Source organism: Camelus bactrianus, chromosome 7, assembly GCF_048773025.1.
Source record: "Camelus bactrianus isolate YW-2024 breed Bactrian camel chromosome 7, ASM4877302v1, whole genome shotgun sequence".
NCBI classification, from domain to species: Eukaryota; Metazoa; Chordata; class Mammalia; order Artiodactyla; family Camelidae; genus Camelus; species Camelus bactrianus.
The window spans coordinates 34,062,769-34,086,213 of NC_133545.1; the positions used below are offsets into that span (position 1 = coordinate 34,062,769).

General features: G+C 36.5%; 1 protein-coding gene across 19 annotated transcripts in view; it reads left to right on the forward strand.

Annotated features, from left to right (window-relative positions):
- Window positions 1-23,445, forward strand: part of IMMP2L (inner mitochondrial membrane peptidase subunit 2) — a 937,771-nt gene that overhangs the window by 544,455 nt on the left and 369,871 nt on the right. For 9 of the 19 annotated variants that reach the window (XM_074367202.1, XM_074367208.1, XM_074367211.1 and 6 more), the window contains one exon: window positions 11,194-11,252. The exons of the other annotated variants lie outside the window; for them this stretch is intronic. In XM_074367202.1, coding sequence (XP_074223303.1) covers window positions 11,194-11,252 — 59 coding nt within the window. The remainder of the gene's footprint in view (window positions 1-11,193; window positions 11,253-23,445) is intronic. 19 annotated transcript variants of the gene reach the window in all.

Here is a 23,445-nt window from a genome sequence, read left to right on the forward strand (position 1 = left end):
AAATAGAAATTAGAACTGTACATATGCCATAGAGTTTTCCTGAGGATTACATGAAATAGTAGATATAATTTGGTTAGCACAGTGCTTGACACATAACTATGTATTCAGTAAATATCAGACATTATTAGTAAGCATTATGATTTAATCATTATAGAGTACAGGAAGTAGTTACTATGTGCTAGACACTGTGCAGGATTCTGAGGTCATAAATATTAAAATCCATAGATACTTCTTTCCTTCTAAAGCTTACAGTTTGGTCTGAAAACAACAAAATTGTCAAAAAATACAATGCAACAACAAAAACATTGCCACCATGGAGATATACCCCTGAGACATAGGAGAAGGAGCATCCTGTTGACCTGAAGAGCTGGGTTGATTTGGAGACAACTTTCAGGCTGAAGTTTGAAATGAAGACGACATGCATACCTCTTCCTTAGTTGTGAAAGTAATACAGGGGTAGTACAGAAAATTCAAACAATACTGGAGCATGTGCAGTAAAAAGAAATGGTCCCTTTTTCTCTTACCACTAATCACACTCCCAGAGGTATATCTGGTGCATAGTCTTCTAACCTCTGTCTCATAATAGGAGATTAAAATGATTTGAAAAATACTTATTTTACAGCAGTTTTTTCCCTCTTGAATACTCCATAAAGAATAAGTATATACTTGAGATATATCTGTAAGGATTTATGTTTCCCAATGTGTGTGTTATTCAGGTATATTTATGTTATACTAGTATACTCGTATACTAGGTAGGTATTTGTGAACATGGCAATTCCAGAATCGCCTATTTAGTAAGTCCTAAATAATAAGTAGTAGTCCTAGGAAGACTGTATGCACAGACACCACGGGCATATTATTGGGTAGCAATGATTTATGATCTAGACAAAACCATTTATAGAAAAGTAAAGGCAAGAACATGAAAATAAATATTAACTAATATCCTCATTATTTAATATTCTTTAAATTAAACTCACCATATCTAAAAGGAAGTACTTGCACCATCTTGTCCTTTCTAAGTAGTCCATAGACTGAAATAACTGGGGTGCTTTAGGTAGGAAACCTTTTGGCTTAGCTTAATTAGGGAAAAACTCTGCAATGGGGAGCCTAGCAGGATGCTGTGCTCTGCCTCCATCCTCATCCATATCCCTTTGCTTCTCTCTAAAAGATAGTTGTCAGTGTCTAATTTTATGCTTTTCACTAAGCTTCTCTTCTCGCTCTGGCTTTGGGACTTTACCCCTCAGTTCTGCCATTAGCCTAAACTTCCTACCTCAATACAGACAGATTGTTCTCTTTTGGAATCTGATGACTTCCCATCAGGAAGCACATTAGACCTGAAGCTGGCTACTGTATTAGTGTATTAGCCTTCTTTGCTGCTGGCTTAATCATATTTCTTAGTAGTATTACTTTCTGAAGCTGTGCACTCCATGTTAAAATACGGAGAAGTGCTAACTTTCGTACACTTCTTTGAACTAAATATTGATTTTTTTTCCTCTGCTCACAATAATATTAGTCTGTCAAATGTTTTGAAAAGACATATACGTATAATTATCTCAGTAGGAAGGTAAAAAGATTGTCTTAAAATACCTTTTTAACTAAGCTTAAGCAGCATGCTAGAAAGATTCAAGAATATTTCAGCCTGAATAATCATTTAATAATTAAGGAGCAGATAGCTCTTCTATTTTTGTGCAATTTCAGTTAACCTTGTTTAAACTTAACATTGACCACTGTTTCTCTTTTAAAATGTTTGAAGGAAGACTTTCAATGTAGGGAACAGAAGTGTTTAAGGTTTTGATTTAATTAGTTGAAAAATTTTTGTTAAATTTTTTCATATTAAAGTTTTTTTTTTTTTTAAGATACCTAAGGACAGTAAGGTGTAGCATGATATAGAAGGAGTGTTACACGTGGAGTAAGATGATAGAAGAGTCAGTCTCAGCTCTTTTCTTATGAGCTGTGCGACCTTGGGAAAGTTATTGACCTCTCTGAGTTCTAATTTTTTTTAAATCTCTCTAATTTTCAGGATTATTTTGAAGATCAAATGAGGTAAATTAATATATACCCCTACCTTCTGTGGATTTTAACACACTATCAAAATGTAATGTAATATAATTTAATTTTATCCACAAAATAATGGATATAATTTGGTTAGCACAGAGCTGACCCAGAGCTTAGCAGAAAGTCTTGCCCACTGTAGATTATCAGTTGGGTTTTTTTTTGGTCATTGTTGAAATAATTTGATTATACTGCTAGGTTAAACTATAGCTCTATATTTTGTGAATCCTAGAGTTGGAAGAAAAACACTTTAAAACTTTCCATGCAAGTACTCAAATGCTGGCTGTACTACATCTTTGGTATCTTGACCTGCTTCCTCCTGCACACTCTTTCCTGTTGACAAGATATTTCACAATTTTGATGTTTGTTTCTTATACTTAAAGCAGGGATCAGTGTACTTTCTCTGTAAAAGACCCATAATAAGTAGTTTTGGCTTTGCAGGCTGTACTGTCTCTGTCAAAGTACTCAACACTGATATTTTAGCAAGAAAGCAATTCTCGATGCTACATAAAATGAACATTGTAATACAAATTTATTTGCAAGAACAGATGTTAGGCTAGATTTGGCCCCTAGGTCATAGTTTGCCAGTCCTTGGTCTGTGTTATCTGCTTTCATTCCCTTAACTTGGAAATCAGTAGAAAATAACAAAACTTTCTTCTAGTCCTGCCCAGTAGTTGAAATGGGAGAGAAGAATTAGCCTAAAGGCCTTGAGTTCTTTGGATATGTATTGGTGGAGGCAGAGGGCAGCAGGAGAGAAAACACCAAGCTGCTACTTAGAGATCTTTGCTGAATTGTGAGAAGCCACATTGTCTGGAGTGGGATGAGGAAGAGCTGTTACACTATAAGAACCCTGCAAAGCATCTTCACTGGGGAGCAGCCACATGTTCATGAAAGGGTAGAGTAAATTTCATTGCCCAAATACTTTATTTTTAATACAAAAGGAATTGCCCTGCAGTTGGGAAAATTCTGTATCAGAATATTACCCTCGTGCTATTTAAGACGTGGAACTCCAGCTATCTTTTAGCTGTTATTTTAGCTCAGTCTGCCTGTGCTGGACCACACTGAGAGTACAGAGAGGAAGGAGCTAATAACAAGGGATCTATTTTCTTTAAGTAATTTAGTTCCTCAATTCATTTCACTGTGTTATGGAAAATATTCAAATGTTTTCTAACTCATTATGATAGATCCCTTTGTATATAATAGCATCTTAGTTAGGCACCTGCAGTAATTATTCCCGTACTTAAAATGTTGATTTTGAAACTAAAGTCTATGCAGTTTTATAAAATTGGAAGATATTTGTGAACAGAAATATTACTTGTAAATTGTTCATTTAAAAATTGTCTGGTGTCTTCCTAGTTTCTTTTTTTTCTGCAAAGTGATCCCGTGTGAGAATCTGAATGGTTCATGCTAGCAGAACTAATAAGATTTTGAAATTGAGCAATCCCTGTAGTTGTGATTCAAATAAGTATTGGAGTGAAAATAATTAAAAATTTCTTCATTATTAGGGGGCTGACAGTTGTTGATATTTTCTGTCAGAAGGGTAAATTGTGTTGAAAGTTGGATTTTGCGGTTATGTTGGATAGCAAGTCATTAACTTTAGGCTTCTGCAGCTAGTCACCTGGGAACCAAGGAGATTTCTACTTTGCTTATTACACAAATAAATCCTACTCCCTGACCATTATGCGATACCTAATTTTAATATGCAGCCCAGAGCAGGCAGTGATAAACACTGTGTCCCACACTGCTGCGCCTCTAGGTGTATTGATACTTCTGAAGAATATTTCTGGAGTCTGAATTTCAATTTTGCATACATCAAAAAGTAAATGACTATTTAATCTTTTACTATAACATGAAGGGGAGCAAGTAATACATACTGGAATGGAGTTTACTACGATGGAAAGCCAAACTGAAAGATTTTTTATTTGAGATGAAAGTATAATAAGCACTAAGCGTCACAAAAGCATGGAATACGATAATAGAAGAGGAAACGAATGAGTGGATTAGAATTTGGTGTATGTATGAGGAACTAAGGTGACCTTTAATGGATTTCTGGGCCGTCTTTGGGGGATTATGTAAATCAATCTTGAATTCTAAATCTAATACAGCTATCATTAAAATCAAGAGAATACTTACTGCCTGATGGAAATTGAAATGCCTTCTAACTTTATAATGTTTCTGAGCTCAAGTATTCTCATATGACTTTAAAAAAATAATGCTTTTTTATTAAAACTTGCAACATCTTTAGTCATAAAGTGGAGAAAATCAAGGATGATACAAGAACAAAATTTGTATGGACGTTTGACTTTTCACATTGCTAGCAATGTAGGAAAATTTCACTGTGTTCTGAGCCAGCAGTGAGTATCAAAATCATTTTAGTCTTTGTTAATATGAAAGGTGAAAAAAAATTTCTTATTGTTGTTTTCACTTGTATTATTGTTGCTAATAAGAATGAATATTTTATATAATTATTAACCTTTCATTTCTTTTTCCAAGAACTGTCTTTTTCAGAATTGCCCATTTTAAAATGATATTAAGTGTTTTCTTCTCAGTTTGAATATATTACATATATTAACTCCTTGTCATATTTAGATCGAATTTATTTCCAGTTTGTGATTTGCCTTTTAGTTTCATTCATTCTCAGAGATTATTTAAAGAAGTAAGTTTTTAAAAAGTCATTTAATCCTACTTTTGATGATTAAAGGCCCATGAAGTAGAACTTCAGAAACTGAAGTCTTTGAAATAACTTTGATGTATTTATCTTTTATGAGTTAATGCTGTTAATGCATTAATGCTAGTTATTGGCCCTACAGGTGTAAAATGCTTCTAATTGTGTTAGAGCCTTTTGAACGGGTGTCTCTCTACCTGTGAGCTCCCTGAAGTCAAGGGCAGCGGCTCATTTCTGAAGCCCAGCATCTAGCAGAGTCAGTTATACGAAATCTAGCATATTGAGATGCACACTTAATATGGATTTGTCATATTTATTGACTACAGAAGGCTCTGTGCAGTATTAATAAAACTTCAATCCTGACTATCACTCTGTGAAGTGATTTTATTTATTCTGGAAATATTTCAACTTAGTCCAATTAGCATCCACCCCAACTCCTTATCTTTAAAAATGTAAACTCTCTAAATTGCTCAGCATTAGTTTTTCATGTTGCTGAAGGTTAAGGAAGGCAAATGGTAAAGAACATGCGTCCCGGCCATCTGTTCTGCTTTGCGTTCTCCAGCGGCGTCAGTGCTGCAGGGATGGTCCCTACACAGCAAAAGGGGAGAAGCCTGTTTGTTGGTGAAAAGGTTTACACGGGCCCAGTGTCACTCAGCTTAAGCTGACTTACTCCATGATGACAAACTTCCTCCAAATCTCTGGTTTATTGTAGAACAAGCTTTTTTTTTCTCACTCTGTGTTTGCTGTAGGTTGTGTGAAGCTCTGCTCCTTGTTTCCTTCCCTTTGGGACTCAGGCTGATAGGACAGTAATAGTCACAGGGGAGATGGAAAAGGAGGCGTGGTGGAACCAAGGGAGAACCTTCAGGCTTCTGTTGGGAAGAGGCACATATTTCCACTCACATGTCATTGGGCAAAATAAGTCATGGGACCAAGCCTGTTATCAACTGGATGGGGATGTACAACCCTTCCTCAGGGACGGGAAGCAAATGTTTGGAACACTAATGCAGCCTACTAAAGTCTCTTTTAGAGTTCTTCTCTTGTGAATGAATTGGCTTTGCTCTTTCATCAGTGTGTGTATTCAATGCACATTAGTTGACATGCACCCTAAACAGAGCACGAGGGTGGGATGTGCGGTTAAGTCAGAGTCTCTCTTTCTCTTTTTTTTTTAATTTCTTTTTTTTCTCTTTTTTATTGAAATATAGTCAGTTTGCAATGTTGTGTCAATTTCTGGTGTACAGCATAATGTTTCAGTCATATGTATACATACATATAGTCATTTTCATTATAGGTTAGCACAAGGTACTGAATATACTTCCCTGTGCTATATATTAGAAACTTGTTGTTTATGTATTTTGTACATAGTAGTTAGTATTAGCAAATCTAAAACTCCCAATTTATCCTTCCCCATTCCCTTTTCCCTCTGATAACCGTTAGTTTGTTCTCTATGTCTGTGAGTTTAAGTCAGACTCTCTTTAAGGACCTATCAGAAGGGCCTAAAAATACACGTGATACTTCCCTGCATAGTGGTCGGGTTGACATGCTGGAGATAGCACTTGGAGAAGGAAGGCTGGGGGATAGTGTGAAATCGTATGCATGTGCTACTGATATTTGAATTGTTTTTTGTATTATTATTTCTTAATCTGACAGTCTCACATGTAAGGGTGTACTGTCCAAGGAGTCATCACATTTATTTGTCCTTTAATTCTTTTAATCATTTCAGAAATTTATGTTAAACACACACACATAATTATTTAATAAATATTTGCATGTGTGGTGATACAGTGGTAAAACTGATCAAAATAGCTGCTGTTACCTTATTTGTCATACTCCTTGGGTGTTGGATGTGTATAGTTTTATCCAGAAGTCTTACAAAGTCTTATATATTTTTATAGTATTTTTAGTATTTAAGCTTCTGCCTATTTATTTAATTTCCTGTTTACTTATCTGTTGTTCTGCATAGCTACCATTTTATTTTTGAAGGCAGAATTCTGCTCATGTATCAAACGGGCCTTGGATTTTCTGGCCTGAGAATTACTTTCTTGTCTACCCATTGAATACATGGTGCTGAGGCCCTAAGCTGTTGGTGTTTTTCTGTTAGTAGACTATTCTTCGTCCGTTGCCTTCTAAATATATATTCAGAAGGATCATATTTTAAGAAAGGATTAAGTTTTTCAAGGGAGAAAAATCATTCTGCTATTTCTAAAGCATACATAGCTGTTAAACTTTAATTAAAAAGGTTTGTTGGAGAGGGGACTGGAGACCAAGTTCATAAAACCAGACAGATAGGCTTTGTAAATGAAGAAGAAAACTAATTAAGCCAAGCAGAGCAGCTTAATATTAATTTTTAAAACACATCCAGTGTATTTGTTGTAAATCTTGACACTGCTATTGTGTATTTCCTGATGAGTTATTCCACAATTTCAGTTCAGCATTTGGATGTCAAGGACTCCTAGTCAGTTGGAAAATTATAAGATCTTCCCACATTATGTTAATATTTATTGCAATAAACTTAACTCTTGAATGAAATGTAATTCATCAGTGAAAATAATGATAAATTTATACTTGGAAAATAGAATTTGTTAAGTAAGCCATGAAAATAATCCAGAGCAACCACTGTTTTTTTTTTTTAAATATTTGATTATCAACAGATTCTGTGAACCAAAACAAGATGGATAAAACAGATTTAATATTCATTTGTTGCATTTTTGAGCTTAATCTTAGTCTTTTAACCAAGTTATGACTTTTTTTTTAAGTTACTAAGTTACTAAAGGATAGCTATGCCATTTTAACAAAAAATTGAGCTCAACAGTGCATCCATAATTCTGCGGAGGAGGAGGAACAAATAAACCTAATGAATTAGAATTTGTTGCCACATTGTCAGATGCTAAGAAACCTGCAGACACATTCAGTCACTGAATTGAGTTCATGATTTTCCTTTGTATTCTATTGTGCATGGACTCTGCAAAGGATTTTAAGATTTAGATTTTACCTTCTTAATAAGGAAGGCATCCAGGAAAAACTTTAAAAGCCTAAAGGTGTTTAAATTAAGCCTGCTGGGAATGAACTCAGTAAGTATAATCAAATTGTAATTTATTTCAATTATTCACAGGTTTAAACCTCTTGTTTCTCATTGAGCAATGTGTCCTGTTTTATTCTCTAAATAGAATTATGACCAATAAATTAAGCACTGACTATATGCTTAAGTTCATCAATATAATAAGAAGAATTTCAAACCATTGCTTAATCATAGCTGCAAAGCTCTCTTTTGCTCGTGTTAAGCAAAAGGATCACAGGCACTGTTGATTCAAAAGACCACCGAAGAATAAGAGATACTTGAGACCATCTGTAGTTTTTCCAAGACAGTCACAATAGCTGCAAATAGATGAAGATTTAGAAACAAGTGATGCTGAGCACCATAAATAACATGGCATATTGTCCGGTGGTGCTACAACTGATAGATTGTGTGGCCATAGTACTGTCATCAACAGAGTATCTCTGAAAATGGGATGTTTCTCCCAGTAGGTTTTCTGGATAAAATGAAATATTTTACTTGTGTTGGAGATGAGAAACACACAAACCACTCTTTTGAGAGATGCAGTCAACCTAAAAGGGTACTGTTACTCTAGGTTCTGATTTCCGTTTTAAAGACAGTATTATCGCTGATTCTACATCACTCTCCATAGTAGTGGTTTCCTCTGTCTTGCTGGATGACTGGTGACAGTAATGATTGGTTCCCTAAGTATTTTATCAGGCCTGCTTCATTCATGTCGCACCCTGTCAGAGTGATGTGGTCATGATTAAAACTCCACTTATAAACATATTAGTCTTAAAAACTTGCTAAGTTCTTCCATTTTTCTCCTGAGCCATCTAGTAATCTAAATCTAATCTTGTGGTTTTTCTTTCTCCTGACACTGGAGGCATTTCCTGGTAGAGAAGTCACTCCAGGATTCAGGCTTCTTTAGGAAGTCTGCTGAGTGGGCCAGCACATCTAAAGATGTTTTTCATCTTTGTTTAATTACTAAATTACTAAAACGGAGTGAGAGACATTTGTGTAACTCAATCCAAGGATTTCAGAGATTGAGTTCAATCCACTCATGTCACAGATTAGGAAGTTAGGACTTATGACTTGCCCATGTTTATCTAGCTAGCTAATTCAACTTTTTTTTCGTATATATATTTTTATTGAAGTATAGTCAGTTTACAATGTGTCAGTTTCTGGTGTACAGCATAATGCTTAAGTCATACATGAACATACATATGTTCGTTTTCAAATTCTTTTTCACCATAAGTTCTACAAGATATTGAATATAGTTCCCTGTGCTATCCTGTATAAATCTGTTGTTTATTTTATATATATGAGTATCTACAAATCCCTAACTCCTAATTTATACCTTCCCACTCCCTTCCTCCCTGGCTAATTCAACTTTCTTAACCCTTAGTCTAGCTTGATCAGGTGGTACTCATGGGAAATCTATAAGCTTCACCACAGTTGTCTTTTGTTCTGCTGGATGGATGAGTAGTTAAAGGAGATCCCTTTTATTCCTGAGATACTATAATTTTGTGATTTCTAATGAATCACCATCAAATATGTGTATGTGAAATTTTATTTCCACTTGTCTACATTATTACACAAATATTTGTGTTATTTTAAACTTTTCTGATAGTTACTCCACTGTGATAGTTCTGAAATTGGATCTCCCTTATTCCCAAATAAGTCTATGGGCCAATGGTGAACTTACAGTGTAGTACTACTGTTTTATCCAGTTGAGTTTATAACGTCAGGATCTGTTTCAACTTGCAACAGAATTCGGCAGAGGACTCCCCTCTGTTGGGCGTCTGTGTCAGAACTCTCATTGGCCTTTTCTGTGTAAAACCTCTTGCTGCGCTTAAGCTTCGGGGTGTCGCATGCCAGCTCTTCCAACAGCCCACTAGATCCTTCTATGTGGAGATAATGAGTGCAGTGAGAAAGCCACGCTTTACTTAAAGTTAACCAGTGAGCTCTGCCTTAATGCCTGCTTATATGGCTGCTTATTGTGGCCTGATTTTCTAGGGGGAGATAAATTTGTCTGCCCTTAAATGGGGGCGAAGGAGAAGTCATTTGGTCTAGCTTTTTAGGGCTCAGGGTTCAAGAATGAGAGTCTTGCTCACTGCTTCACAGTGTCATCAGCTTTGCTTTCCAGGCAGTCCAGGAAATCGTGAGGTCTTCAGACCCCTAGCACAGCCTTTATCCCACCGTAAACAGTGTCTCAGTTCATTACTTTTTGACCCTGGTATACTGGCTTTATGATTTTGGAATCAACTAACTCCACTTTCTGCAATTTTGCATTAGATCAGTGGTTTTTAAAAGCTGGCCAAACATGGAAACTCTTGGGAAACTTTTAAAAACAAAGATTCCTGGAAGTCTTTTCAAATCAACTGAAATGCAAACACTCAGGAATGGAGCCCAGGAATTTGTTATTCTTAAGAGCCTCCTTGGGACACTTAAAAAAAAAAAAAAAAAAAGGGCTGGATTCCATGCCAGACCAATTAAATCCAAATCGATGGTGGCATTGCCCTAGGAGCCAGCATTTTGAAAGCTCCCCCGGTGATTCTCATATGTAACCAGGATTGACAACCGAGGCTCTAAGCTTTCTTCCCATCTCTCAATACTTTTTGCCTAGAGGATCTCGCAATGTAAGCTTTGCTCTTCAGGAGCAAATACAAGAATCCCTAACTGTCATTCCTGAGTGAAGTGGTTTGGTGATCTCTGTGCCAATTGTAGAATCTATACTATCAGAAGCTTAAGTTTAGTGGTATATTTAGATTTTCTGATAAATTCAAGGAAAGTGACTTGCATATAAAATCATCTAACATTTAGATCTCCATTCTGTCTCACTCTCTGCTATTTCATCTTCTAGTAGGAACTGAGTATTATATTTTCAGGATATTCTTCTTAGGTGTCCATTAAAAAAATCAAATTTTTTCAATTGAAACTCCCTCAGTGCTTACCTTATTCAAATGTGTAAGCCATAATTGGCACACTTACATGGATTGGTTTTAGAGGAACTACTTGGATTTCTTACTTCATTTAAAGAAAGATGTTTATTGGGTGCATATTTTCAGTAAAGATACGTGTTTCCTGTCTTATTTTTTCTCAGTCAGCCTGGCTCATAAAACACTGTATAGAGCACTTATCTCCTGTCCCTTGACCAAATTGCTTTTATTATGAAACATCTACATATCCAACCTCTTCAGCCATGAGGCATTTGGGAGCTATTGTTTGATATAGTTCCCTCCCTGCTAGTACTGAACACAGTGCTGACCACAGTGGATTAATATGCCATAAATTTGTGTTGAATCATGTCTTGATAACCTGGACTGATTTTATTTTTTTTAATTTGTATTGAAGTGTGTTTGATTTATAATTTTAGTCTCAGTTGTACAGCAAAGTCATTCAGTTATACATATACATACATAAGTATATATTTTCTTTTCAGATTCTTTTCCAGTATGTTATTACAAGACACTGAATATATTCCCTGTACTATACTATACAGTAAGTCCTTGTTGTTTATTATATACAGTAATGTGCAGACTGCATTTTAAGAGAGCAAGATCCTGTTGAATTGTTTTCTGTCTACATAATAGATGATAATATGGAAACTGGGAGGTTGGAAGCCAGAAAGAGTTGAACTGATATCATGAAAGAAGGAGAGAAATGGGGAGTCAGCCCGGAGAGGAGGGCACAGGGACCAGGAACAGGAGAGAGAAAGGGCCAAGGGGGCCACTGAGATAAGGATGACAGGAGGCCACTCCATAAGATTCCCAGAGTTTTCAGTAAGCCTTTTTAAAATTCAAACACTTGGTGTATGTGGATTTTTTTGTTAAAACTGGCAGGAGCTTTGTATGCATCCTTGTTTGTATAGTTGAAACAGACAGAATTCACTGAAAAAGGATCCAGAGACCAAGGCACTATGAGAGCATAAAAAGTCTCTTCTGCCAGGACATGGGGTAGAGTATAAAGTGGGTTTTGTCCATCCTGAGAAATTGGTGACATGAGCTAAGCTGAACTGGCTTTGCAAAGTATAAGGAGTCTGAAAGTGAACTCCTTCTTCCCCCTCTGGGTCTTACCCTTAGTTGTATGTGGTTGAACCAAGGAATACTGCTGTCTTGTAAGAAAAAAGTGGCCCAGTACGAAAAATTGCATGCCACCTGAGTTAGAATGCCTAGAATCATTCAACAGAGTCTCTTGCATTAAGTCTCACAGCTCTAAGTCACTCCCGGAATTTAGAGTACTCTGAACCCGTCCTCAGATTTATAAACTATTTAAACTAGAGTCCCCTGCTCTGTTATTCTCTTCCCCTCATCTTGTAGACTGGGTGTACCCAAGCCCAGTAGCCCAGTCCTTTTAATACCAGCATTCACAGTCAGCAAGGGGACCTTTATCATACACCTTTTCTTTCTGTCTTTGCTTTTTCCATTTGTTTCCATTATTAATTAGGAACAGAAATCTAAGGAGGGGGAATATATACTTTGTCCTTATTGAAACAAAGCCTCTGGAGCCAGGGCTGGCCTTATACATAGTCGAGGCCCAAGGGCCTTACCCATGGAGGAAGGTTTGAGGAGAGACTGAAAACATCTCCTGTATCTTGATTGTGGTGGTGGTTTCATAGGTGTATACATCTATCAAAATTCATCAAACTGTACTCTGAAATGTGTGTAGTGTACTGTATAGAAATTATACCACAATAAAGTTATTTAAAAAAAATCTCCTGAACCCACAATCATACAGCCTGAAATGTCAGCATCAAAGATGAAAAGCATAGAGGGAGACTGAAGACTTCTTAAAACTCTTCGTGAGTCTTCTGTTATAAAAGCACATACTTTTTTTTTCAACATTTTTTATTGATTTATAATCATTTTACAATGTTGTGTCAAATTCCAGTGTTCAGCACAATTTTTCAGTCATACATGGACATATACACACTCATTGTCACATTTTTTTCTCTGTGAGCTACCATAACATTTTGTGTATATTTCCCTGTGCTATACAGTATAATCTTGTTTACCTATTCTACAATTTTGAAATCCCAGTCTATCCCTTCCCACCCTCCGCCCCCCTGGTACCCACAAGTCTGTATTCTCTGTCTATGAGTCTATTTCTGTCCTGTAGTTACGCTTTGTTTTTGTTTGTTTGTTTGTTTGTTTTTGTTTTTGTTTTTTAGATTCCACATATGAGCGATCTCATATGGTATTTTTCTTTCTCTTTCTGGCTTACTTCACTTAGAATGACATTCTCCAGGAGCATCCATGTTGCTGCAAATGACATTATGTTGTCAGTTTTTATGGCTGAGTAGTAATCCATTGTATAAATATACCACATCTTCTTTATATCCAGTTACCTGTTGATGGACATTTAGGCTGTTTCCATGTTTTGGCTATTGTAAATAGTGCTGCTATGAACATTGGGGTACAGGTGTCATTCTGAAGTAGGGTTCCTTCTGGATACAGGCAAGCACATACTTTTTATGAGAGCATTATATAATTTCTCTCTTCTAATACCACAAGAAGGCTTAATTCAGTGAATTCTATGTATCTACTCTTTTCAAAGAAAACTACCTGGGACTAAAGAGAGACATGGTGGGTGGGGGGGTTCTTTAAATGAGGAGGAAGTTATGCAAAGACAGACTTCATGGACTTAACCATACCTTTGCTTGGGTCGTCTGCCTGAGACACTTCTAGATATTTCATCTCTGTTCATATGGTGTGAGCCAGAGAGCCCAGTGTTTGGTCAGTGCCTCATTACCCCCTCCAATCTATGTGCATCTGGCTGTACAATTCAAGTTCAGTGCAGCTCTGTCTCCACCAGGCCTTTCCTCCAAGTCTATTTCTCTAGGGAGCTCACTATGAAAACAAAGGAACAGTGCTCTCAAGTATGTTGAATACTTAACTGTACATGGTAAAGTTAATATAGCTGTCATTTCCACATACTTTTTATTTGTGATTATGTTTCGAGTAAGCACAGTAATGACAATCTTAAAAACCCTGTGGCAAAAGTGAAGAGGGTTAGACCTCTTCCCTGATGTAATGTTCTGAAATAACATTTTTGCAGGTTCCTCTTATTACTGAAGGCATGTATAGTAATATATCATGCTAGAAAATTCTACTGCATGCTCCAGAAAAACAACATGTAATTTTTTACACTATTTGAATTGTCTCCTTCATTCTCATAATTCTGAGGTTAGATTCCCACAGGGAAGACCAAAGTATGTCCTCAAAATATATGTGTAAGAAAAATGTAGGTGACATGTCCTGCCTTTTTTTTTGCTATGGCAAACATATCAAATACTTTCTCTAATATCATCTGAGAATGTAGAAACATACTCAACACAGTCAAAAAATAAATTCTTAAGCAGCAGTTTCAGAAAGGACTTAGGCACATAGGACTTTTCATGTGATTTTTTCGTTCTGGAAATATTTACTGGTCCTTACTATATGACTGGTGTTTGAAGCAATGTGGATGAATTAGTAAGTGTCCTTACTCTCATGAGTCTACATTAACTGTGGTGTAAGGAGGTGGGGTCCAGAAACAGGACATAAAGACAAACTGCACAAAAGTCAATAAATGATAGCAGTAGGTGCTATGAAGATACAGAAGAGGGTGTGGTGATACCCATTGACTGGATTCAGTAGAGCAGGAGTGTTTGAGCTTTGAGTAGTCAGGGAAGGTGGCCCAGACCTGCTTCATAGAAAGGAGTAGTCCTGTGGAGATACAGAGTCAAAGTGTTTAAGGGAGAGGGAATGGCAAGACCTTAAGGTGTTAATGAGGTTGGTGTGTATGAGGGAAAGAATGGTCTCTAATAGAATATGGAGTGGGTGGAAAGAGGCCAGAGAAGGAGGTAAGGTCAGAGCTTGGAAAGCCTGTGGGCCATGACAGTGCTTAGATTTTAAGTGAGATGGGAAGCCACTGTTTGAAGCAAGGGAGTGATGTGACCTGATTATTATCTTGAAATGATCATGAGGCTGGTATATTTCAGACTGTAACAGGCAGGGGCAAGAAGCTAGGTTGTGGGGGTGAGGGGCTAGACTAATCTAGACAGGAGGTGATAGCAACTTCAACCAGGTGATAGAACAGAAATGGAAGGAAACCTCTGTAGAAGGATTCTGGATATGTATTCAAGATCAAGTCAGAAGGCTTGCTGAGGATTAGATATAAGGACTGAGAAACAAGAGGAATGGAAGGTGGGTCCTTGCCTGGGCTTGATCTGAACAATTGGATGCCGGGTAGGAAGAGTTACTGAGAAGGGGTGGACAAGCTGGAGGGGAGAACAGGCTGGACAGGAGTAAGGGTCAATGGGAATGACATATGAATTACCTGAACATTGTACTCGGCTAAGAGGACACTGTTACTCTTGCTGCTGCCAATGGCATCCTTTCTTAGGGGTTAGTGTCATCTGCTCATTTCCATATGTTTCAGGCTGGTGGAATTTCGGATATTCTTCTTTGTCCCCGTGGAAACATTTGGAACATTCCTATAAAATGCAGAATGAGGTCAAGTGTATCTCATGCATTTCTAACCCAGGGCTCTCATCCTCCTCCTGATGCTCTGCTTTCCCTCATCTGCTTGTCTGTCTGAGGCCTCCCTGAGCACAGCATCCCACCTTTTATCCCTCACCCTCTTCCTTCCCTGGACCATTGTAACCCTTGTTTCTGCCTCTTACCACCTCCCCTCCTCAGGAAAATTGCATTCATCAGATTTCAGGAACCTAAACTCTTTAAGGCTCTAAGCGGGTATTTTGAGATCACACAATAGATGATTGACTCAATCATGATATTTTTAAAATTTTTAAAAATTGAAGTATAGTTGATTTACCAAGTTGTGTTAGTTTCTGGTATACAGCATAGTGATTCAGTTATACATGTAGTAAGTCAGAGAAAGACAAAATACCATATGATATCACTTATATGTGGAGTCTAAAAAGATGATACAAATGAAGTTATTTACAAAATAGAAACAGACTCACAGACATAGAAAACAAATTTATGGTTACTTAAGAGGAAAGCGGGGGAGGGATAAATTAGGAGTTTGAGATTAGCAGATACAAATTACTATATATAAAATAGATAAACAAGATCCTACTATATAGCACAGGGAACTATATTCAATATCTTGTAGTAACCCATAATGGAAAAGGAAAATGTGTATATATATGTGTATGTATGACTGAAACATTACGCTGTACACCAGAAATTGACTCAACATTGTAACCTGACTATACTTCAGTAAAAAGAAGATATATATATATCTTAATCATTACATTTTGATCATTTTGTGAAGAGCACAGTGTTTGGCACTAAAGAAATTTTATGCAGCTATGTATAAACATCGCCGTTGCTTTTCATGAACTTAGAATATAATTGAAGATATAAAACACATTCATATAAAGTAACTAAATAATAATAGTTAATTAGGCATTGTGGAAACCATAGGGCTGAGTTTATTATACAGCATAGTATGATTATTTTCTTACTTTGGAATGGTTACAGTGATGTGATGATAATTCTAATCTCCTCTTATGACTTTGAAATTTACTAGTAGTGCAATTATTAGTGTGTTGATTAAGAGCATTGGGCTTTATGTCATAGTTAAACCCTTACTATGTTACTTCCTGTGACCCCGGACAAGTTTCTTAAGTCTTCTAAACCTTACTGTCCTCATCTGTAAAAAAGAGAATAATAATATAATCTACCTATATGGTTTTTTTGTGAAAAAAATGAAATAATTGTCTGACACATGGTAAGAACTAAATAAGCATTTACTGTCCTCCTCCTCCTTCCTATTTTCATTGAATGGTGTAAACATGAAAGGCATGAGTAGAGTAAACAAAGCTTTTCCAGGTACAGACTGCCTGAGGATGGGCCAGTACCTTGAGCTTGGGGAAAAAGATGGCAACAAAAAATTTACCATTGCCCAAGACCAGATCACAAGGGCAGAAGAATGACCTTGGTGGTAGAAGATAAAAGGTGCAGGAGACAGTGAGGAAGTCTGGTTGGTGGAGTTGCTGGGTAACATCTTTCCAAATAATTGTATCACTGAGGAAAAGGAAGAAAAGATTTCAGCACAATAATGAAATTTTATTGTTGGGCAATGTTGAAGCACCTATTAACTATGTATTGACTTAATGGGGTTTTTGATTTACACTGATCAGTCGTACATATAACGGAATGATTAAGAGTAGTATATTCAGTAGCTGCAGAACTGATTACTTCTCCTGTGCTAAGACTAAACCTACCACTAAGATCAGATAAATTTGTCTCTTGACAGACTAGTATTTAATAGCAGTTATCTTCGTCCATCTAACCCCTCCTTCTGTGGTCATTTTCTTATTATTGGGAATGAGAAGAAATGTATGATTCCATCATTCTATGACATTTCCCTTTGTCAATGGCATCTTCTCTGTCACTTTTTGATCAGTGAAGAATCACACAGTGACTCATTCCTGATTTGTTAATGCAAAATCTTTTTAAATTTAATCACTTGGAGACAGTCATGAGTAGTTATTTAGCTTTGCAGATTCGTATAAGTCATGAGCCTGCTTAGGCAGAAGATGTTGAGGAACTTGTTGAATTATGCAAAGTTAGGTTCAAAAAGTCAATTTTGATTTACAGCTGTTGCGTGAACAATTCTGTGCAGGCTCAGTGAAGCACATCATCTGTGAATAATACTCTGTACTTGTGCAGAAACAGCCTGAACAGAGAGAGGCTTCGTTCTATATGATTAACGCACAAGTGCTTTATAAACTGTGAAGCATTCTACTGACACAAAATAGAATTTATAGGCAGCGTTTATGTGACTGAGGGCAAACCAATCTCAAGGATAGTGAGGAGTTCCTAACGATGCCCAAGATTAAAGGGGGCCTTATTTTCTCAAGTGGAGGTAAATATCTTAGTGTTACTTAATCCTATACACAGCTTCATAGGCTTCCATGTTTTGTTGATTACCACAAGGACAGCAATTTCAGTCGCCATTAAATCCTGTGGGCATTACACACCAACCATTGTAGAGTTATAAGGAAGTCAATGATACAGTACTTAAGAATTCCTGAGATTTTGTTCTCCTTCCATATTGATTCCCAGTAGGCAAATAGCTTTGCTAAGTCAGGAGACTCTGCAGAAATGGGGATATATGTACACTTAAGCATCATTTTTGTTTCTCCTTTTTCTGGCTTGTGGTTGAAAAGCAGCGTAACTCTGCTTTTGTCCCCGTGTGAGGGGAGTCTTCTGCCATTTCTTTGATGAGCAAAATTAGAAAGATCTCAATAAGGTGTCCATATTGCAAATTATAATATTGAAAGGGAGTAGAACACTGCCTCCAGGTAGAGTCTATGGCTTGTCACTACATATAGTGGCTTTGCTTGATGTATATGTTCTGGAGCAGGACCCCAGCCAGTAGTATTAAATAGACAGGAGAGACAGAGGTCCACATTTAATAGATTGTCCAGACCACATGTGCTCTGAGGGTAAAGGCAGGTGGGCAGGTAAGGGGAACTCAGGTGGAAGCCTAGTGCCGTGAATGTGGTTCGTATAGAGATGGTTGCAGCCAGGCGGCAGGCGGTGGGGAGAGCAAGTACAGAAGACTCACCTAGAGCGACAGGAAGGATCCCAGTTGTCAGGCAATTGCCTCTACTCTGCACTCTCTGCCTGGGTTACCTCTGACTCAGGAAATGGGAGAGGCTGAGCTGCCTTCAGGAAACTGTGTTCAGCATTGTGTCCTGAAGCTAAGACTGGAGGAAAGTCAGATTCCCAGAATTTATAGAGCAATTGCTGAGAAATCAATATAATGTTAAAACCCAGTGTGATATCAGAAATTCTCAGTAAGAATATCAACAAAAGGAATATGCTGGGAGTGTTAATTATGCCATGACAATGTCTTTCTCTTCTTTCTAAGTGTATCTCTTTCTGGCTGACTATCTCCTGTGTGTAGGTGAGGATCGATTTCTCTTTCTCTCTCCCTCCCTCCTCTGCACTGTACTTTTTTTTTTTATCATCTCCTTTCTTTTTCCTTCTGTTTCTATGTCTTTCTCTGTCAACTCCTGATTTTGTCTTTTTTATACTCTTTCTAAAGCAGACACGATATGAAACTGAAATGTGTGTGTATATATATATGTATATATATATACATATATATATATATACACAGAGAGACAAAAACAATAAAAAATTATATGTGTAGATATACAGGTGTGTGTGTATATTATGTGTGGAAGGTTGGGGCTAGAATCATCTCAATGTTTTCTCACTTGAATATTTGGCACATGATGCTGGGGAGACGCAAAGAGCTGAGGCTGGAAGAGTTGATATTCACTGAGCATCTCTGTCTGTGTCTAAATGATCCTTCCATGTGGTTTCTCCAGCATGGTGGCTCAGGTAGCTGAACTTCTTTATATATGTTGGCTAAGGTATCCAAAACGTGAGGGTGGAGAGGAGGAGGCAGAGAGGGAGAGAGAGAAAGAAATGGATGGAAGCTGTGTTGCTTTTTGTATCCTAGCCTCCCAAATCATGCAGCATCACTTCTATTACTTTCTATTGATCAGAGCTAGTTCCAGGACAGACACTAAAGCAAGGCCATATTCAAGAGAGGGGAATTAGACCAAAGGAATGTCAAAGAATTTGCAGACATGTATTAAAACTACTACAAACATTTGAAGTATTTACAGTGAACAGCTTTTCTTGGGGATAACAAGTAAATAAAATTTTTTCATGGATCTCATAAAAGGACACTCTGTGTGATGTAAAAGATGATGGCCTCACCAATGTCTGTACAAAAAAAAATGCAATGATAAAATTCACAGAGATGTTTATTGTAGCATTTCTGGGTGCTAGTACCAAAGTACATTTCAGGAAAAAAAATATTACAAGTTTCTAAAGACTTTATTCCAAGGTCTCTAATGGACTAAAGAGAATCCAGGCAAAAACTTAAAGACTCTAGAAAAGTTAATGGGCTATACCTCTTTCAGCTGATCCTCTATGAATATTGTATTTCATGGTAAAACATTTAAAAGACTTAGGCATCAAAGAGATCATGATGGTATTTCTTGACAAGAACCAGAAGTAAAAATAATCTTTGTAGCTAGTTAAGGGCAGGTCTTGAGGTTTTTAAATTAATTTGGTGCTTAGTTCTTAGATAAAATAAATAAATAGTTATTCTCCTCACATAACCAACAATTTCAGACATGGACCATTTTTAATATATAGAGGATGAAAATACATCAACTTGAAAATGGTTGATTCCAAGTTCAGTGGAACAGCCTTTTAGCAAATGTCCATTTGCTACTCTTGAGCTCCCATCCTTATACATAAAATGGTTATAGTAATTGGCTTTTCATCATTAATATTTCTTCACAGATATTTGAATCTGATGTGAGTTTTTTTTTAATTTTGAAGAAAATTAATGACAAATGGGTAAGGGGAAGTGTTGGGAGTTAACTTACTTCTTACACTATTTGTTCTTAAATCATGTTTGACTAAGAGGGCAGGATACACTTTTGTGGATGACATCCTCCTATTTTTGCCTTCTTTATATTGTCTTTATTAATATTTTTTCTCTCAAGGATTTAGCACAAGATTATTCAATCAGTTACACATTGAGCAATTAGTGTACACATGAGCAGTCTTCTCTTTTCTTTTCAATTAAGTAATACAGGACACAGACTGTGAAATGAATGGATAAAAGGTAATTACATGGCATACTTAATAGAAAGCCAAGTTCACTAGCTTTTTAATGTTCTTTCATTTAAGTATCCATACTTGATTATTGTTGTGTTTTTTCCCTACTGCTACCTAATAAGACAGGAAATTACAATGAACTTCTGAATGCTATCAAGTAGGCTAATATCATTTTATCTCAGACATAATGTCAGTAGATCTACATGGAAATTGCAGCATTTATTCTAAAAGTGTGTGGCAAAGTCGAGCTATGAGAGTATTTGGGGGAGGGACTCTTTGGGGTCTGTCTTAATTTTTAAAGACAGCTCCTCATACACTTTTTTCACTGAAGTAGAGTCAGTTACAATGTGTCAATTTCTGATGTACAGCACAATGTCCTACTCATGCATATACATACATATATTCATTTTCATATTTTTTCATTAAAGATTATTATAAAATATTGACCATAGTTCCCTGTGTTATACAGAAGAAACTTTTTTAAATCTATTTTTTATATATAGTGGCTAACATTTGTAAATCACAAACTCCAGAATTTATCCCTTCTTACCCTCTTTCCCTGGTAACCATAAGGTTGTTCACTATGTCTGAGAGTCTGTTTTGTAGATGAATTCATAGTGTCCTTTTTTTTTTTTTTGAGATTCCACATATGAATGATAGCATACGGTATTTTTCTTTCTCTTTCTGGCTTACTTCACTTAGAATGATGATCTCTAGGTCCATCTGTGTTGCTGCAAATGACGTTACTTTGTTCTTTTTATGGCTGAGTAGTATTCCATTGTATAAATATACCACAATCTCTCTATCCAGTCATCTGTTGATGGACATTTAGGTTGCTTCCAAGTCTTGGCTATTGTATATAGTGCTGCTATGAACATTGGGTGCATGTATCTTTTCAAATTAGAATTCCCTCTGGATATATGCCCAGGAGTGGGATTCTGGATCATATATGGTAAGTCTATTTCTAGTTTTTTTAGGAATCTCCATACTGTTTTCCATAATGGCTGCATCAAACTACATTCCCACCAACAGTGTAGGAGGGTTCCCTATTCTTCACACCCTCTCTAGAATTTATCGTTTATGGACTTCTGAATGATGGCTATTCTGACTGGTGTGAGGTGATACCTCATAGTAGTTTTGATTTGCATTTCTCTGATAATTAGTTATATTGAGCATTTTTTCATGTGCCTATCAGTCATTTGATCATATACTCTTGATGCCTAGAAAGACTGATGTCCTTGTGTGAGGCCATACCCTTGAAGTGAGAGTTGCTTATTAAGACCACATATCAAAAATTATGTTCAATGTTTATTTTCTGTTCATTTCACCTACTGAAAAACAACATGGTGTACATGTTTGACTATTTCTGTATAGAAAATAAAAATTGGTCTTCCTTTGCTCTTCCTCTTTAACTCTAAAATATTTCTTAAAGTTGTTTTTTCCCCACATCTTGTGCCATGATTTGATTGTTTACCCCAGCAGTACAAGTTTTACAAGATCACCTTTCCTCTGCCAACTCCCACCATCTTCTTTCCCTTCATTTTCATATATATCCATGAATGGTTAGATGAAGTTAAACATTTTCCTTTTCTTTTTTTTTTTTTTTTTTTTGTCTTACAGAAATTTCCCTTGACCTTTTCTTGAATGACATATGTAAAAAGCTCTAGGGCAGGGTAGGGGCAGAGGCATAAACAAGAGCATTTCTCCAAATGGAGTTAATCAACTGTATAGCAGTTCTACTTTGGAGTAATAATTAGAGCACATAAATGTGATAAAAAATGAAATATCCAACAACTACTATCATATTTTTCTCACATTGGAGAATCCTGTTCTCCAAGTGACGATCTTTTTATCTACTGTTTATTTACATGATTAAGACATTCAGTATTTAAAATAAACCCAACAGGTCCAGTTTCACACTTTGACAGAAACATGCTAAGTGTGATACCTGCAACCCTGTGACTGATAAGAACAATGGTGCCCCTGTATATCTTTTGCACGAATCCTTTGGCAAAGGTGCTACCAAATTGGAACCTCCAGAGGTCTTTTAACATCCCAGAGATCTTTTCCCTGAGGATTAATATTGAATCTAACATATTAGGGGAGAAATAAAAATAAATAAATCTGGATCCCTATCTTCACTGTTTTATCTGCCTGACAGACTACAAATGTCATCAGAAACCTCTTCTCAATTTTACTTTAATAAAGTAGATGGAGGAAACACTGGGTGAAAGAGAGGCAATTCTGTCCCTGGATTCTTTGGCCAAAACCTGGCTTCATGCTGATACAGGCTGACTATTTAAATAAAGCAATATTCTATGTGAAATCGCAAAGGGAAGGAAAAGAAAGTTTTAGATAGAAGACAACCTAAAATAATCCTGGGAACTGTCACTTTGTCATACGTAAGACTCAGGTCAACTTGCCAAGTGACAAGGTGAGCTGAATGCTCCCTTAAAGCCACTGAGAAGGGAAGGCTTTTAATTCTCTTGTACATCCAACCATGGGGGACTATTCCTGGATAAGTGTGAATCTGCACTACTGTTGTCAATCAGTAGAAATAAGGTTACAATGTGAAATAATCTGTAGTACATCAGGATATAGGGCTCTCATTAACCTAAATTCTGGGATATCAGTTTCAGTCTATCTCAAAGGAATGCTTAAATAAGGACTGTAACATCACAGTGATAAGAAATAGTATTCTAATTTAAAAATAAGATCTTTTGAGACACAGTTTAGATCAAATTAACAATGCGTTAACAATACATTTCAGTTACTAACTAATAATTAACTTGTGGCCAAAATATTTATGTGTGAAGTTTGATAGACTTTACTTTGTGAAAAAATAAAATATAAGTATGGTTGGCTTAGTGAATTATTTTTAAATATCCTAGTAATAAAAGGGTAGAATCTTTCTTAAAAGTCAAATGAATGCCTCCTTTCAGGTAAAATCTATATTCAAGGGCTCATTTTTTATGAGCTCATTTTCTATTTTCTTTTTCTTTTGAGAGTTCACCTACTGTTTA